The sequence below is a fragment of the Pristiophorus japonicus genome, chromosome 1, assembly GCF_044704955.1.
Source record: "Pristiophorus japonicus isolate sPriJap1 chromosome 1, sPriJap1.hap1, whole genome shotgun sequence".
In the NCBI taxonomy this organism is placed as follows: domain Eukaryota; kingdom Metazoa; phylum Chordata; class Chondrichthyes; family Pristiophoridae; genus Pristiophorus; species Pristiophorus japonicus.
The window spans coordinates 99,395,533-99,414,533 of record NC_091977.1 but is presented as its reverse complement, the minus strand read 5'-3'; the positions used below and the strand labels follow the sequence as shown (position 1 = coordinate 99,414,533).

Here is a 19,001-nt window from a genome sequence, read left to right as displayed (position 1 = left end):
GTTATGTTCTAAGCCAAGAATGGCCAGCACCGTCTCGATCAAGAGGGTGAGGTGAAGATAGGAATGTGAGGTGTGCTTTGTGTTTGTTACAGATTGTTGGTAGGTGAGTGATGGTGGTGGTGGTACAATGAGCAGTGTATGAGGCTCGTGGTGCAGGTAGTAGGGGACAGCTTTTGAAGATGCATTCATTGACCTTGACCACTGGTCTGAGGTCTTGAAACTTCTTTGGGCAATGGAGCCAGCCTGGGCGATCTAGTCCCACATCCTTCTTTATTGTGGGTCTCCTCGACTTCTGTGAGTAGAGGACCTCTCTTTCATTGTTGACCTCCTGCACAAAGCTGGAGTGCTGCATCTGAGATCCTGGGCGCCCCTTCCGTGGCTTGTTGAACCATTTGTGTTAGTGCTGAAGCACTTTTCCCATTTTGTTTATGTGAAGAAGACATTTCAGCTTTAAGAGCTGAATCATAGAAATTTGCGGCACAGAAGGAGGCCATTTGGCCCATTGTGTCTGTGCCAACCGAAAAAGAGCTGTACAGCCTAATCCCACTTTCCAGCTCTTGGTTCATAGCCCTGTAGGTTACGGCATTTTAAATGCATATCCGTAAATGCAGTGAGGGTTTCTGCCTCTACTACCCTTTCAGGCAGTGAGTTCCGGGCACCTCACTCTCTGGGTGAAAAAAGTTCTCCTCAACTCCCCGCCAAGCCTTCTACCAATTACCTTAAGTCTATGCCCCTGGCTATTGACCTCTCTGCTAAGGGAAAAAGGTCCTTCCTAGCCACTCTATCCAGGCCCCTCATAATTTTACACACCTCAATTAAATCTCCCCTCAGCCTCCTCTGTTCCAAAGAAAACAACCCCAGCCTTTCGTCATAGCTAAAACTCTCTAGTCCTGGCAACATCCTCGTAAATCTCCTCTGTACTCTCCCTAGTACAATCACATCTTTCCTGTAATGTGGTGACCAGAACTGTACGCAGTACTGTAGCTGTCTCCTTACTTGTGTTTTATACAGTTCAAGCATAACCTCCCTGCACTTATATTCTATGTCTCGGATAATAAAGGAAAGTATCCCGTATGCCTCCTTAACCACCATATCTACCTGATCTGCTACCTTCAGGGATCTGTGGACATGCACTCCAAGGTCCCTCTGTTCCTCTACACTTCTCTGTATCCTACCATTTATTGTGTATTCCCTTGCCTTGTTAGCCCTCTCTAAATGCATTACCTCATACTTCTCCAGATTGAATTCCATTCGCCACTTTTCTACCCACCTGACCAGTCCATTGATATCTTCCTGCAGTCTACAAATTTCATCCTCACTACCAACCACATGGCCAATTTTTGTATTTTCTGCAAACTTCTTAATAATGCCCCCTTCATTTTGGAATTATTTTAATGTTTATTTCAGAAGGCACTAAGGGCTAAAGACTGCCAAAGAACGGCAGCCGGGGCCATTAAAGGAGTGGCGTGGAGGCCTCGGGACCAGCGTAGAGGCCCCGACCTGCATGAGAACACCAGCGGCAGGTCTGGGCCATAAAAGGAGCGGCGTGAAGGCATACTACTTCAGGGAGCAGTGCGAGCTGGTGCAGGAGGTCGACGGCAGCGAAAACTAACATCATCAAGATTCAGGTCGGTGATTGGAGCGTGGGATGATACTGCAGGAGCAGCAAGATCAGGGTGAAGGAGCGACGAGAGACTGTGGAGGGATGTGATCGGGGCCCAGGAGAGGTGTGAGTTCCAGGCCAGGGGCCCGGGGCAGCACGGGCCAGCCCACACTGCGATATGTGTGCGCACTAGGTCCGTGCAGCAGAGCTGGTCTCCAGTTGTCTTGGATAACCCTTGTCACTGGACCAAGACCTAACTCTGTCAAGCCCGTGTGGTGGCTGGTGTGCAACGGCCACCGCACGTTCAAAAAATCCACGCACAGGCATCTTCCACCCTTCAGGTTGTAGTTCTGGACCTGGAATATCAGGTCCTTCATTGAAACAGCTGTGAACTCATCTCTTTTTGACGTGGAAGCAAGTCATCCTTGTTTTGAGGGGCTGCCTATGATGATGATGATTTTAATTTTTTTTATCTTACAACAACTTATATTTATAGAAACATAGAAACATAAAAACATAGAAATTTACAGCGCAGAAGGAGGCCATTTCGGCCCATCGTGTCCACACCGGCCGACAAAGAGCCGCACAGCCCAGTCAGCAGCCCTAAAGGTTACATATAAACCTATGAACAATGATGGAAAGGCAAAGAGCACCCAGCCCAACCAGTCCACCTCACACAACTGCGACACCCCTTATAATGAAACATTCTACACTCCACCCCAACCAGAGCCATGTGATCTCCTGGGAGAGGCAAAAACCAGATAAAAACTCAGGCCAATTTAGGGAGAAAAAAATCTGGGAAAATTCCTCTCCGACCCATCCAGGCGATCGAAACTAGTCCAGGAGATCACCTTGGCCGTATTCTATTCCCTGCAGTACTTACCATTATATGTGCGCCGTCCAACAAAAGGTCATCCAGCCTAATCCCAATTACCAGCTCTAGGTCCGTAACCCTGCAGGTTACTGCACTTTAAGTGCCCATTCAACCATCTCTTAGAAGTGGTGAGGGTTTCTGCATCCACCACTCTTCCAGGCAGAAAGTTCCAGGTCCCCACAACCCTCTCCGTAAAGAAGTCCCCTCTCAAATCCCCTCTGAACCTTCCACCAACCACCTTAAAATTATGCCCCCTCATAATAGACCCCTTATTACTATCCACTATGTCCAGGCCCCTCACTATTTTGTACACCTCGATGAGGTCTCCTCTCAACCTCCTCTGTTCCAATGAGAACAAACCCAGCCTATCCAATCTCTCCTCATAACTAAGATTCTCCATTCCAGGCAGCATCCTAGTAAATCTCTTCAGCACCCTCTCTCGTGCAATCACATCCTTCCTGTAATACAGTGACCAGAACTGCATGCAGTACTCCAGCTGTGGCCTAACCAAAGTATTATACAATTTAAGCATAACCTCCCTGCTCTTATATTCTATGCCTCGGCCAATAAATGCAAGCATTCCGTATGCCTTCATAACCACCTTATCCACCTGGCCTGCTACTTTCAGGGATCTGTGGACAAGCACTCCAAGGTCCCTTTGTTCATCTACACTATCAAGTGGCCTATTGCCTAATGTGTATACCCTTTCCTTATTACCCCTCCCAAAGTGCATCACCTCATCTCTGAATTAAATTTCATTTACCACTGTTCTGCCAACCTCCCTGTAGATTGATATCCTCCTACAGCCCATGACTTTCCTCTTCATTATCAACCACATAGCCAATTTTAGTGTCATCTGCAAACTTCTTAATCATAGTCCCTATGTTCAAATCTAAATCGTTGATATACACCACAAAAAGCAAGAGACCTAGTATTGAGCCCTGCGGAACCCCACTGGAAACAACATTCCAGTCACAAAACATCCTTCAATTATTACCCTTTGCTTCCTACCTCCAAGCCAATTTTGGATCCAACTTGCCACTTTGCCCTGTATCCCATGTGCTTTAACCTTCATGAACAGTCTACCATGTGGGACCTTATCAAAAGCCTTGCTAAAGTCCATATATACTACATCGTACGCACTACCCTCATCGACCCTCTTAGTTACCTCCTCAAAAAATTCAATCAGGTTAGTCAAACATGATCTTCCCTTAAATCCGTGCTGACTGTCCCTAATTAATCCTTGCCTTTCCAAATGTAGATTTATCCTGTCTTTCAGGATTTTTTCCAATAATTTTCCCATCACTGAGGTTATAGCACTTTTAACATAATAAAATGTCCCAAGGCGCTTCACAGGAGTTTTATAATTTAAAAAAAATTGACACTGAGCCTTATAAGCAGATGTTAGGGCAGATCACCAAAAGCTTGGCCGAAGAGGTAGGTTTAAGGAGCCTCTTAAAGGAGGAAAGAGAAGTGGCGAGATGGAGAGATTTAAGGAGGGAATTCCAGAGCTTAGGACCTAGACAGTGAAGGCACGTCCACCAATGGTGGAGCATGTAAAATCAGGTATGTTTAAAAGGTCAGAATAGGAGGTGTGCAGATGTCGAGGGTGATTATAGGGCTGGAGCAGATTACAGAGATAAGGAAGGGTGAGGCCATAGAGCGATTTGAAAATGAGGGTGTGAATTTTAAAATCGAGGCGTTGCTTAACTTTAAACCAGTGTAGGTCTGCAAGTTTTACATCTGACTTCCCCCTCCTGGTAGGTTTATTAAACTTTTTCCAGTGTTGCATACATGTCCTTGGCACATTGCTACTGCTGTTGATGGCCTTAGGTACCTCTTGCCATGTCCTGCGTGCCACTGCCTTCATGACCTTCCTTCCATGGCAGGGAGAAAGGGCATTCATCCTCTGCTGCACCTCTTGCAGCTGCTGCTCAATGATCTCATTAACAAAGCAGGCTGCCTTTCTCAGCCGCCCCCCCCCCACCCCCTTAATAACCAGCTGATGGTTTGCACAATCTTGTTTTTTTACTCCTGTCAAGAAATCATCCTACTTGGCATTGTTACTTTAAAAATTATCTGCTGGCAAAACTTCTCAGAGATCCTGAACATATTTGAATATTTGGCTGCAAGTTGTAGGCTTCCACACTGTTTATCCAGGTTGGGTTGCAGTGTTCCACCACAGGCTCTCCCAAAACTCACAATGTGTACCAGCCATGATAAGCAACCACAGGCACCTCAATATTTCATGCCCACATGACTGCTCCCAATAGGAGGACTCAGCCCCTCTCCATGTAACCCCCATGACAAATGAAGTATCCCTTTCCTCAGATTATACTATTAGTGCTTTATATATAAGCAATTGGATTGGAGATATTTTAAGATAATTATCCTGTTGTCAAGATCTTTGAAATCATTTAAGTGAAAAATGGTCATTGATTCTGCAGTTTCATCTCATTAAAAATCAATTATTTTCATTAAGGTTTTCACCGACAAGGATCCCTAAGGTAAAATATGAATTGGCAGTATGCCCATTTCCTGCACAAACAGACTCACCACACCCTGTGCCAGTAAGTGAACCACATTTAATAATACCTCTTCATTGTGTCACTGATTGGCTTTTGCTATGGATATTTTTGATGTACGTAAATTTAACCCATAGTTTTGCTTTAGTACTTTCTTTTGTGAATGCTGTGCTTATGAAGGTAAATAGTTGAAGGATGATAATGCACTTTGCATTTTGGGCACACTTGCTCCAGGTTCGCAACAGAATAAAGCACTCTATCCCCACAAAATCTCAGAATAATACACCGTCCTGCATTACTGTGACATTATTCCATTTTTCAACAGACAGTGTCAATTAAACATATGCATACTGGTGCCACACAAGGTAAGGTTGGACCAGTAATCCAGAGGTCTGGACTAATAATCCAGAAAACTTGAGTCTAAATCTCACCATTGTTTGAGAATTTGAATTCATTAAAAAAAAACTGGAAATGAAAAGCTGGTATCATGAAGCTGTCGGATTGTCATAAAAACTCAACTGGTTCATCAATGCTCTTTAGGGAAGGAAACCCGCCATCCTTACCTTTATGTGACTGCAGTCCCACAATGTGGCTGACTCTTAACTACTCTCTGAAATGGCCCAGCAAAGCACTCAGCGGTTCAAGGAGAAGGCCTACCAGCATCTTCTTAGAACAACTTGGGACGGTCAATAAGTGCCAGTCTTACCAGCAATGCCCACATCATGAGAATTAATTTCTTTTAAGTTGGCTTTGAGCCAGTTCTGGACAAACAGTAATAAAACCCAGAGCCAAGAAATAGAATTGATCCCTTGACTATCTGTTGTTTGATATAATATAAATAGTGCCTTTAAATGTGTCCATTATATGGTAAATGTCTAACATCTCACCAATGGAAGCTGGCTACATGGATGAGAAGGCTTTTGTTAATAGAGAGCACTGTGAATATGATATCACCGGTACACCAGCAAAATGGTAATTAAAATAGTGGAGATACTAAATCAAGAATAATCTTGGTGACAGACAAATGTACAAGTAAAAAAGATCCAATTTTTTGCACCTGTGGCAAAGCCTCAGGAATTTTCATCTTTCTTAACATACCTAGGGCTGGGAAGCTGGTGCTGTGCGTAGGGAGTATCTATTACAATTGGGAAAGATGGTCAGTAAATTATTTTCTTGGCTTGGTGCATAAATGTACCACAGACTCAGAAAGCCCCAGATTCGATTACTGGTCAGGGCTAATTTAACTGCAATATGGGCACTACAAATTATTTCAAAACCCCTTAGTTATGAGAAGGAACAATTAGTCAAAGTTCCCACTCCTGATTGTTATTTAGTGATTACTGCTGAAGAGTGCATATATATATAGATCCCAAGTGAGGACAGGATCAAACTCAGTTATGATGCCTCTCATGGTTGGATAGACAGCCAACACTTACTATCAGATGAAGAAAAGGCCACTTGTGGAAATTATTGCCTGTGGAACTGTACCTCAATATGAGTCTTGTTTTGTGTAGGGGTTTCATCCTATTTTGCCACCTCACTGCATATATTTGCAAGAAATTAGAAATAGGCACAACTGGAACATTTTAGAACATGTTAGCATCATGTAACACAACCACAAATTGTTTCACAAAATGATGCTAACAACAGTCATGTTATGAATACAATGATACACAACTTACCTCGCCACATTTAATTGGTATGTGTATTTGAAAAAATACAACAATTTGCATTTACATAGCACATATGGCAGAGAAAAACATCCCAAGACACGTCGCAGAGCCATAAGTAACAAATGGATGCTGACCCAAAGAAGGGGGTGGCTGATACTGATGAGACACATCTGGGTGAAACAACTTATTAAAGTGAGCATTTACAGTGAACATGGCCCACAATATTTCATCTGCAGCTGTTTTTTGTTAAAGGTTTAACAAAAGTTGGCTTTTGGTGAACACTGCTAATATTTACAACATACATTTTAATAAACTGGGGATTAAGACAGTGCAACCTACACTTTTTCAAATATACAGATGTTTATTACTAACTAAAAGGAAATTCTATAAAAGTTTCAAAAGCAAATTGAGTTTAGTGTTTAACACAATTATAATAATTAACAAAAGAAATGTTGAGATGATGCACAGTTCATAAAGCATGCCGATTACAAATATTTGGGCTAGAAATTCAGTATCACCCCAGTTGGAGAAATTTCCAACTTCTCAAACTTCAACATTTGAGAAGTTGGAAATTTAGCGTCAGGCGGTAATCAATCTTGCTGCCTGCTAAATTCAGTCTCAGCTCACAAAGAATGCAGCGGACGCCAAATGAAGTGCTAATGGCATAGGTAAGTGGCGTTAGTCTCCAAGTGATAACAATTATAAGGTGTTGTGTAATCGGGAGTGAGCATTGGTGAAGGTGCCTTCCAGCCATTAAAGGGGAGGGTAGCTAGAGTCTGCAACCAGCCCCCACTGATTCGGGGACTGCAGAATGGTGACATGCTGTGGGATGAAATGCAAAATCCTTTGACGGCCCGCAACACTCGGGGACTAAGCAGCCTTTATTTGGCTCTCTGCCACTCATAACTGACCTTTGGAACGGAAGTTCCTTGACAGCTGGGGTGCATCCCTTTAAGTAGCGTCCCACCAGATGGCTGGTTCACGCCTCCTCTCCCTGGTGCTGTCGGCATGAGGCGGTAAGGCGGGGGGACGCTACAAAAGTTTCTTCTTTACTGCATGCTCGCTGACGTCATGATCTGCATGGCGAAAGGTGCTGAGACGCTATTATCGCCAGCGCTACGGGGCCGGTAAATTTGCTGTGCAGCGTGGGATTTGCCCCACCGCAGTGCTACTGCCTGAGCACCCCGTTAGTGCCCCCGCCAGGCACTAACTGGGGGTGCTAACATGCCGAATTTCTCCCAAATAATTGCTCCGAATTCAGTCAAACTCATTGGTCTTCATACAGTTTTCTGTTGTTGTCAAGTTTGCTAATTCCTCGAGGGGGAGGGAGAGAAATGGATAGAAAAAATGTAGGCTATAAAACCAAAAAATGCAGATAATTAAAGGTACATTGTCACCCTTCTATTTGTTCTGGAGGACAGAATCCCCTAACTTTAAACACAACTGACAGCCCAAGTGAGATCATAAACTCATCTGATGTGAAATAATCCAAGACATTCAAGTCAAAGTCTGCAAATACAGCGAAAACTTAATGACCATTGTTTTTTAAAACATTTATTTGTAGGCAACAGAATCCCGGGATTTGAGTTCCATTTACAAGCAATCTATGGAAATGATCACAAATGCTTTCGCTATGCTGAACATTGAGTTTCAAAAACTGGATATGTATGTTATGTCAATGTTACTTTAAATATCATTGGTATCAATGGAAACATTATAGTAATAGATTGAAATGAAATATAGTTCAGCATTTTCTTTCCTATAATTAAAATATTCACTGTACTTTTGAAAATACACGCAGAGATGTAAGGAGAAAATGAACACCGAGCCAAAGGAGCATATATTAGGATGGGTGACCAAAAGCTTGATCGAAGAGATGGGTCTTAAGGAGGGTCTTAAAGGAGGAGAAGGACATGGAGAGGTTGAGGGGTTTACCATTTTGTTCCTGGTGAATATGGAAGAGTGATGTATAAAGTGTGATTTTGGGCTTTACATTGTGAATGTGACAGCCTAACTTTGCAGATTTATGAATGGCAGTGTCATACGATTTTGTGTTCTGGCAGCCAATTTACTTTTAAGCCTGCCTGCAAAATTTCTGTTAGAACAATGACTGCTGAATGTTTGTCATACACTCAAATACATACATACCTACATATAGCACACAGACTTACACAACTATAAACACAAGTCTATTTGGAACACGTGACATAATTCTGACATGGCGTCCCTTGTAAACGATCACTTGTCTAGGTACTATTCTTCTGATAAATGGGGGTATGTATACCTGTGCCCATAGATTCTGGCATGGTAACATAGAAACATAGAAACATAGAAAATAGTTGCAGGAGTAGGCCATCCGGCCCTTCGAGCCTGCATCACCATTCAATAAGATCATGGCTGATCATTCCTTCAGTACCCCTCTCCTGCTTTCTCTCCATACCCCTTGATCCCTTTAGCCGCAAGGGCCTTATCTAACTCCTTCTTGAATATATCCAATGAACTGGCATCAACAACTCTCTGCGGCAGGGAATTCCACAGGTTAACAACTCGCTGTGTGAAGAGGTTTCTCCGCATCTCAGTCCTAAATGGCCTGCCCCTTATCCTAAGACTGTGTCCCCTGGTTCTGGACTTCCCCAACATTGGAAACATTCTTCCCACATCTAACCTGTCCAGTCCAGTCAGAATCTTATATGTTTCTATAAGATCCCCTCTCATCCTTCTCAACTCCAGTATATAAAGGCCCAGTTAATCCAGTCTCTCCTCATATGTCAGTTCAGCCATCCCGCAATCAGTCTGGTGAACCTTCGCTGCACTCCCTCAATAGCAAGAACGTCCTTCCTCAGATTAGGAGACCAAAACTGAACACAAATCCCCTTGCTATGAAGGACAATATACCATTTGCCTTCTTCACCGCCTGCTGTACCTGCATGCCAACCTTCAGTCGAGGAGGCGGGAGCTCGGAGCAGCGCGAGTCCAGGGTCGGTGAGAGGCCTATAAAGGCCAGCGGGAGTCGAGCAGTTCGAGCAGTCAGTCGAGGAGGCGGGAGCTCGGAGCAGCGTGAGTCCGGGGTCGGCGAGAGGCCTATAAAGGCCAGCGGGAGTCGAGCAGTTCGAGCAGTCAGTCGAGGAGGCGGGAGCTCGGAGCAGCGCGAGTCCGGGGTCGGCGAGAGGCCTATAAAGGCCAGCGGGAGTCGAGCAGTCAGTCGAGGAGGCGGGAGCTCGGAGCAGCGCGAGTCCGGGGTCGGCGAGAGGCGTACCGGTGCAGCTACAGGGAGAAGGCAAAGGAAGAAACAGGTGACGTCACAGCCTAGGGGGTAAGTGATTGGCTGGTGATTGGTGAGTAGTTTTTCTTTTTCTTCTTATATTAGTCAGTAACTTTTAACATTGTTGTTGCCAATTTAAGTGTATCTAAGGGTTCAGTCATGGCAGGAGAGCTCGGTCGGGTGTTATGCTCCTCCTGTACCATGTGGGAACTCAGGGACACTTCCGGTGTCCCTGACGACTACGTGTGCGGGAAGTGTGTCCACCTCAAGCTCCTGACGGTCCGAGTTGCGGAGTTGGAGCTGAGGGTGGATTCGCTCTGGAGCATCCACGATGCTGAGAATGACGTGAGTATCACGTGTAGTGAGTTGGTCTTACCGCAGGGAAAGGGTCCACAGCCAGCTAGGGAATGGAAGACCAGCAGGAAGAGTAGTGCAAGGAAGGTAGTGCAGGGGTCCCCTGTGGTCATCCCCCTGCAAAACAGATACACTGTTTTGAGTACTTTTGAGGGGGATGACTCATCAGGGGAGGGCAGCAGCAGCCAATTTCATGGCACCATGGCTGGCTCTGCTGCACAGGAGGGCAAGAAAAAGAGTGGGACAGCAATAGTGATAGGGGATTCAATGGTGAGGGGAATAGATAGGCGTTTCTGCGGCTGCGACCGAGACTCCAGGATGGTATGTTGCCTCCCTGGTGCAAGGGTCAAGGATGTCTCGGAGCGGGTGCAGGACATTCTGAAATGGGAGGGAGAACAGCCAGTTGTCGTGGTGCACATTGATACCAACGACATAGGTAAAAAAAGGGATGAGGTGCTACGAAACGAATTTAAGGAGCTAGGAGCTAAATTAAAAAGTAGGACCTCAAAAGTAGTAATCTCGGGATTGCTACCAGTGCCACGTGATAGTCAGAGTAGGAATCGCAGGATAGCGCAGATGAATACGTGGCTTGAACAGTGGTGCAGCAGGGAGGGATTCAAATTCCTGGGGCATTGGGACCGGTTCTGGGGGAGGTGGGACCAGTACAAACCGGACGGTCTGCACCTGGGCAGGACCGGAACCAATGTCCTAGGGGGAGTGTTTGCTAGTGCTGTTGGGGAGGATTTAAACTAATATGGCAGGGGGATGGGAACCAATGCAGGGAGACAGAGGGAAACAAAAAGGAGGCAAAAGCAAAAGACAGAAAGTAGATGAGGAAAAGTGGAGGGCGGAGAAACCCAAGGCAAAGAACAAAAAGGGCCACTGTACAGCAAAATTCTAAAAGGACAAAGGGTGTTAAAAAAACAAGCCTGAAGGCCTTGTGTCTTAATGCAAGGAGTATCCGCAATAAGGTGGATGAATTAATTGTGCAAATAGATGTTAATAAATATGATGTGATTGGGATTACGGAGACGTGGCTCCAGGATGATCAGGGCTGGGAACTCAACATTCAGGGGTATTCAACATTCAGGAAGGATAGAATAAAAGGAAAAGAAGGTGGGGTAGCATTGTTGGTTAAAGAGGAGATTAATGCACTAGTTAGGAAAGACATTAGCTTGGATGATGTGGAATCTATATGGGTAGAGCTGCAGAACACCAAAGGGCAAAAAATGTTAGTAGGAGTTGTGTACAGACCTCCAAACAGTAATAGGGATGTTGGGGAGGGCATCAAACAGGAAATTAGGGGTGCATGCAATAAAGGTGTAGCAGTTATAATGGGTGACTTTAATATGCACATAGATTGGGCTAGCCAAACTGGAAGCAATACGGTGGAGGAGGATTTCCTGGAGTGCATAAGGGATGGTTTTCTAGACCAATATGTTGAGGAACCAACTAGGGGGGAGGCTATCTTAGACTGGGTGTTGTGTAATGAGAGAGGATTAATTAGCAATCTCATTGTGCGAGGCCCCTTGGGGAAGAGTGACCATAATATGGTGGAATTCTGCATTGGGATGGAGAATGAAACAGTAAATTCAGAGACCATGGTCCAGAACTTAAAGAAGGGTAACTTTGAAGGTATGAGGCGTGAATTGGCTAGGATAGATTGGCGAATGATACTTAAGGGGTTGACTGTGGATGGGCAATGGCAGACATTTAGAGACCACATGGATGAATTACAACAATTGTACATTCCTGTCTGGCGTAAAAATAAAAAAGGGAAGGTGGCTCAACCGTGGCTATCTAGGGAAATCAGGGATAGTATTAAAGCCAAGGAAGTGGCATACAAATTGGCCAAAAATAGCAGCGAACCTGGGGACTGGGAGAAATTTAGAACTCAGCAGAGGAGGACAAAGGGTTTGATTAGGGCAGGGAAAATGGAGTACGAGAAGAAGCTTGCAGGGAACATTAAGGTGGATTGCAAAAGTTTCTATAGGTATGTAAAGAGAAAAAGGTTAGTAAAGACAAACGTAGGTCCCCTGCAGTCAGAATCAAGGGAAGTCATAACAGGGAACAAAGAAATGGCAGACCAATTGAACAAGTACTTTGGTTCGGTATTCACTAAGGAGGATACAAACAACCTTCCGGATATAAAAGGGGTCAGAGGGTCTAGTAAGGAGGGGGAACTGAGGGAAATCTTTATTAGTCGGGAAATTGTGTTGGGGAAATTGATGGGATTGAAGGCCGATAAATCCCCAGGGCCTGATGGACTGCATCCCAGAGTACTTAAGGAGGTGGCCTTGGAAATAGCGGATGCATTGACAGTCATTTTCCAACATTCCATTGACTCTGGATCAGTTCCTATGGAGTGGAGGGTAGCCAATGTAACCCCACTTTTTAAAAAAGGAGGGAGAGAGAAAACAGGGAATTATAGACCGGTCAGCCTGGTCTCAGTAGTGGGTAAAATGATGGAATCAATTATTAAGGATGTCATAGCAGTGCATCTGGAAAATGGTGACATGATAGGTCCAAGTCAGCATGGATTTGTGAAAGGGAAATCATGCTTGACAAATCTTCTGGAATTTTTTGAGGATGTTTCCAGTAAAGTGGACAAAGGAGAACCAGTTGATGTGGTATATTTGGACTTTCAGAAGGCTTTCGACAAGGTCCCACACAAGAGATTAATGTGCAAAGTTAAAGCACATGGGATTGGGGGTAGTGTGCTGACGTGGATTGAGAACTGGTTGTCAGACAGGAAGCAAAGAGTAGGAGTAAACGGGTACTTTTCAGAATGGCAGGCAGTGACTAGTGGGGTGCCGCAAGGTTCTGTGCTGGGGCCCCAGCTGTTTACATTGTACATTAATGATTTAGACGAGGGGATTAAATGCAGTATCTCCAAATTTGCGGATGACACTAAGTTGGGTGGCAGTGTGAGCTGCGAGGAGGATGCTATGAGGCTGCAGAGTGACTTGGATAGGTTAGGTGAGTGGGCAAATGTATGGCAGATGAAGTATAATGTGGATAAATGTGAGGTTATCCACTTTGGTGGTAAAAACAGAGAGACAGACTATTATCTGAATGGTGACAGATTAGGAAAAGGGAAGGTGCAATGAGACCTGGGTGTCATGGTACATCAGTCATTGAAGGTTAGCATGCAGGTACAGCAGGCGGTTAAGAAAGCAAATGGCATGTTGGCCTTCATAGCGAGGGGATTTGAATACAGGGACAGGGAGGTGTTGCTACAGTTGTACAGGGCCTTGGTGAGGCCACACCTGGAGTATTGTGTACAGTTTTGGTCTCCTAACTTGAGGAAGGACATTCTTGCTATTGAGGGAGTGCAGCGAAGATTCACCAGACTGATTCCCGGGATGGCGGGACTGACCTATCAAGAAAGACTGGATCAACTGGGCTTGTATTCACTGGAGTTCAGAAGAATGAGAGGGGACCTCATAGAAACGTTTAAAATTCTGACGGTTTTAGACAGGTTAGATGCAGGAAGAATGTTCCCAATGTTGGGGAAGTCCAGAACCAGGGGTCACAGTCTGAGGATAAGGGGTAAGCCATTTAGGACCGAGATGAGGAGAAACTTCTTCACCCAGAGAGTGGTGAACCTGTGGAATTCTCTACCACAGGAAGTAGTTGAGGCCAATTCACTAAATATATTCAAAAGGGAGTTAGATGAAGTCCTTACTACTCGGGGGATCAAGGGTTATGGCGAGAAAGCAGGAAGGGGGTACTGAAGTTTCATGTTCAGCCATGAACTCATTGAATGGCGGTGCAGGCTAGAAGGGCTGAATGGCCTGCTTCTGCACCTATTTTCTATGTTTCTAATGACTCATGAACCATGACACCCTGGTCTCGCTGCACCTCCCCTTTTCCTAATCTGCCGCCATTCAGATAATATTCTGCCTTCGTGTTTTTGCCCCCAAAGTGGATAACTTCACATTTATCCACATTATACTGCATATGCCATGCATTTGCCCACTCACCTAACCTGTCCAAGTCACCCTGCAGCCTCTTATCGTCCTCCTCACAGCTCACACCGCCACCCAGTTTAGTGTCATCTGCAAACTTGGAGATATTACACTCAATTCCATCATCTAAATCATTAATATATATTGTAAAGATCTGGGGTCCCAGCACTGAGCCCTGCGGCACTCCACTAGTCACTGCCTGCCATTCTGAAAAGGACCCATTAATCCCGACTCTCTGCTTCCTGTCTGCCAACCAGTTCTCTATCCACGTCAGTACATTACCTTGTGCTTTGATTTTGCACACCAATCTCTTGTGTGGGACCTTTTCAAAAGTCTTTTGAAAGTCCAAATACACCGCATCCACTGGCTCTCCCTTGTACCCTCTACTAGTTACATCCTCAAAAAACTCCAGAAGATTTGTCAAGCGTGATTTCCCCTTCATAAATCCATGCTGACTTGGACCAATCCTATCGCTGCTTTCCAAATGCGCTGCTATTTCATCCTTAATAATTGATTCCAACATTTTCCCCACTACTGATGTCAGGCTAACCGGTCTATAATCACCCGTTTTCTCTCTCCTTTTTTAAAAAGTGGTGTTACATTAGCTACTCTCCAGTCCATAGGAACTGATCCAGAGTCGATAGACTGTTGGAAAATGATCACCAATGCATCCACTATTTCTATGGCCACTTCCTTAAGTACTCTGGATGTAGACTATCAGGCACTGGGGATTTATCGGCCTTCAATCCCGTCAATTTCCCGAACACAATTTCCCGTCTAATAAGGATATCCTTCAGTTCCTCTTCCTCACGAGACCTTCAGTCCCCTAGTACATCCGGAAGGTTATTTGTGTCTTCCTTTGTGGAGACAGAACCAAAGTACTTGTTCAATTGGTCTGCCATTTCTTTGTTCCCCATTATAAATTCACCCGAATCCGACTGCAAGGGCCCTATGTTTGTCTTTACTAATCTTTTTCTCTTCAAATATCTATAGAAGCTTTTGCAGTCATTTTTTATGTTTCCGGCAAGCTTCCTCTCGTACTCTATTCCCCCCTCTTAATTAAACCCTTTGTCCTCCTCTGCTCTATTCTAAATTTCTCCCAGTCCTCCGGTTTGCTGCTTTTTCTGGCTAATTTGTATGCCTCTTCCTTGGATTTAACACTATCCTTAATTTCCCTTGTTAGCCATGGTTGAGCCACCTTCGCCGTTTTATTTTTACTCCAGATAGGGATGTACAATTGTTGAAGTTCAGCCATATGATCTTTAAAGGTTTGCCATTGCCTATCCACCGTCAACCCTTTAAGTATCATTTGCCAGTCTAATCTAGCCAATTCGCGCCTCATACCATCAAAGTTACCTTTCCTTAAGTTCAGGACCCTAGTTTCTGAATTAACTTTGTCACTCTCCATCTTAATAAAGAATTCTACCATATTATGGTCACTCTTCCTCAAGGGGCCTCACACAACAAGATTGCTAATTAGTCCCTTCTCATTACACATCACCCAGTCTAGGATGGCCAGCTCGCTGGTTGGTTCCTTGACTTATTGGTCTAGAAAACCATCCCTAATACACTCCAGGAAATCCTCCTCCACCGCATTTCTACAAGTTAGGTTAGCCCAATCAACCAGTTAGGTAGCACAGCAATATAAAGCAACTACAGAAATGTTACAAAAAAGACTCTGCTAACTCTATTTTAAGCTGCTGAGAAACAAAATACTAGACATGCCAGTAAGTTTTCAGTTTGTACCTTTTTGTTTACAGTGAAAAAGGAGAACTTGCTCGGGCAAAAATTGCCTTCCAGCAAGAAAAAGAGGCTTACAATAAACAGTACAGGAATCAGCAACAGGTGAGATGTGCCCACACCAAACATGAGATAATGGAGTGGGTTTTCATTTTTACAGCAGTTGCAGAAAGGCTGCCCGTTATACGCCCTACCTGACACATTGAAGTCATGGAAAGAAAATCAGGGGAGTGGGGTGTATAATGGGCTGCTGATTCGCAAATGCCAGTTTACTGCCCGTGCTAAAGGTGAAAATTAATTCCCATGTTTCAAACCACAATAAAGACCAATGATAATGCAAACTTTCCACACTGTTTTAATTTCCAAATATCTATGTACGCAGTTAGTCCTTATTTACTTTCTCTTGGGAATAATTGCTTGAACACAGCTTGATACTTTTATAAAAACCAAAGCAAACTTTGTTTGCCAGTAGAAAGTGTGGAGTCCTGGTGCCTTTTAAAATACATAAGTGGTTTTGGTCTCACTTCAGTGCATTATGATGTGAAGTTATTCAAATTAAATTTAAATAAATGTTTTGGCGAGCTCCATATTCTCTGCTGAGGGGGCAATGCAGAACTAGCAATATAACTGATGCTGCAGCATTCGAAGCAGGTATCACACTCAAACCTGTACCCTTAAAACAAAACGGATTTAATTTGAAAAGCTGTTGCGTCATACAACTTTATTTTGTGTATTGAAAATGAGGTTGTGCCAGCTGCAATGCAACCACAGACCCAAATTCTATGTAATATGTCACAGAAAATTGTAGTTTTGCATAGGTTGCCAGTACTACATTTCAACACCATGGTAGAAAATCTCTATCTGGTCCAGTTGCCCTGTTGCCCACTCGTACACATGCAACACAAGCAAACAAAAAGTTGGAGCTAAATGTAACTAAAGATTTGGGGGATTTTGGTTGTGCTTAAGGATTATAATTTATTAACTTTTTTACTTTAGAATTATTAATAGTGAAATTGCAGCAAGATTCCACTGTTGTACTGCCTCTAAATTAGCAGAATCAGTGGAATGGTTCCAGAATAGATCATTCCATGTTGTTAGCATTTCTGCTACATTGATATGGTCCCTGCTCATCTCCATGGCAGTATGCCACAAAAATCTTAAGCTGTCACTGACATGGTGGAATACTCTGCATAGTTTGCACTCAGTTATAGTGTTGGCACCGTGATTCATTTATGGCACTGATGCTGTTTGATGGCAGCATGCTGTGAAGGAATTTTATTCCACATTTTGAAGGGTGATATTATTCATGACAGGAAAAAAAAAGACATTAAGCTATGTTCTTCAGCCATAATATTAGGCTTTGCAATTGGCAAGAACTAAGAACAGTGTGAAACTCAATTACATAAATAAACAAACTTTTAAGATTGCAGAATTTAGTTTGGGTGTTATAAAAAGTACAGAATATCTGCCTCCCACCACATTCAGAGCTCAATTTTCAACAAGTATGGTGTTTTAGTTTTAACCTTTAAGAATATGTAAAACTTTGCAGCTGTGCTGTAGAAGTTTCCACTGAAATGTATTAAAAAGAAAGAAAGGTGTCAGCTGTGGCTCAGTGGGTAGCACTCTTGCCTCTGAGTCAGTAGGTTGTGAGTTTAAGCCCCATTCCAGAGATTTAAGCACATAAACTAGGTTGTCAGTCCAATTCAGGACTGAGGGAGTGCTACATTATTAGAGTCGGCTGAGACACTAATCTGAGGTCCCATCTACCTTCTCTGGTGGAAGTAAAATATCCCATGGTGCTTTTTGAAGAAGAGTTCACCTGGTATCCTGGCCAATATTTATCGCTCAATCAACATCACTAAAATGGATTATCTGGTCATTTATCTCATTGCTAATTGTGAGATCTTGTGCTGCACAAATTGGCTGCTGCAATTCCCTACATTACAACAGTGATAATACTTCAAAAAATACTTCATTGGATGCAAAAATGCTTTGATTCATCCTGAGATTGTGAATGGCGGTATGCAACTTGCCTCACCACATTTAATTGGTGTTTCTTCTACGTGCTAAACTTGTTGCAAAATGTTATAGGAGGATGGCTTATGGGATGGTGCATATGATGTCAAATAAATATACATTAGATCAAAGATAGTAGGAAATGGGTTTGCTGTTATGATTCTCTATTTTATACGATGGTGGCTATGATATCAAGCTACCTAGAATGCACTGCATGAAGAAGATCCAATGGCAATGCACAAATGCTATGAAGTTGCAATTGTATAAGCTGTATTTCTTCATATTACTTGAGAGATTTTTTTTAATTGGTAAATTATTTTGTATATTTTCTTCATTTCCATTTTTGGGATATCTCCACACCACACACCATGCTGGCTGAGATGATAGGATTGAGATGCACTCCCACATCTATTTGAAAACTGCTTTTTAGTCAACTGCTAAAAGCTATGTGAGACCAGTCAGGGTGACTGACCCTCTAATTTCCCTCACTATGGGACAATGCCTGGCCTCCACACTGTACCTTCCAGATAAGGAACACACCACATAGAGAATCATAACTGCAAACCCATTTCCTACCATCTTTGGTCTAATGTATATTTACTCGACAGAGGGTTTTGTTTTACATACATTGTCAAAATTTACATTTAATTGAACATGGTAGATTTTTTGACTTATAAGATCTGAAAAATTATTTATTGTGTTATTTTAATACTGAATTTTATAAAATAGAACTCGGAAATTACACAGAATCAGATCAAATCCTAAATTCACAGAATTTATTTAAAATAAATTGCAATCTTTTAAAATGTTGTGAATGAAATGCTCCTTAGCAACTCAGAGTTACCAGTGTCTTTCAGGAACTTCAGGAGATGGTAGAAAAACATAAGGTTCAGAATGAAGCCTGGCTTAAAGCTCGAGCTGAGGAAAATGATCGAGAAAGACAGGAGCTGTTCAGGCAAAGGGTAAGAATTACCCATCTGTTC

General features: G+C 43.5%; 1 protein-coding gene across 1 annotated transcript in view; it reads left to right on the top strand.

The window, feature by feature from the left end:
• LOC139228397 (rab9 effector protein with kelch motifs) overlaps window positions 1-19,001 on the top strand; it is a 194,141-nt gene that overhangs the window by 164,219 nt on the left and 10,921 nt on the right. The window contains exons 15-18 of the mRNA XM_070859885.1: window positions 4,960-5,047; window positions 8,240-8,340; window positions 16,023-16,107; window positions 18,849-18,980. Coding sequence (XP_070715986.1) covers window positions 4,960-5,047; window positions 8,240-8,340; window positions 16,023-16,107; window positions 18,849-18,980 — 406 coding nt within the window. The remainder of the gene's footprint in view (window positions 1-4,959; window positions 5,048-8,239; window positions 8,341-16,022; window positions 16,108-18,848; window positions 18,981-19,001) is intronic.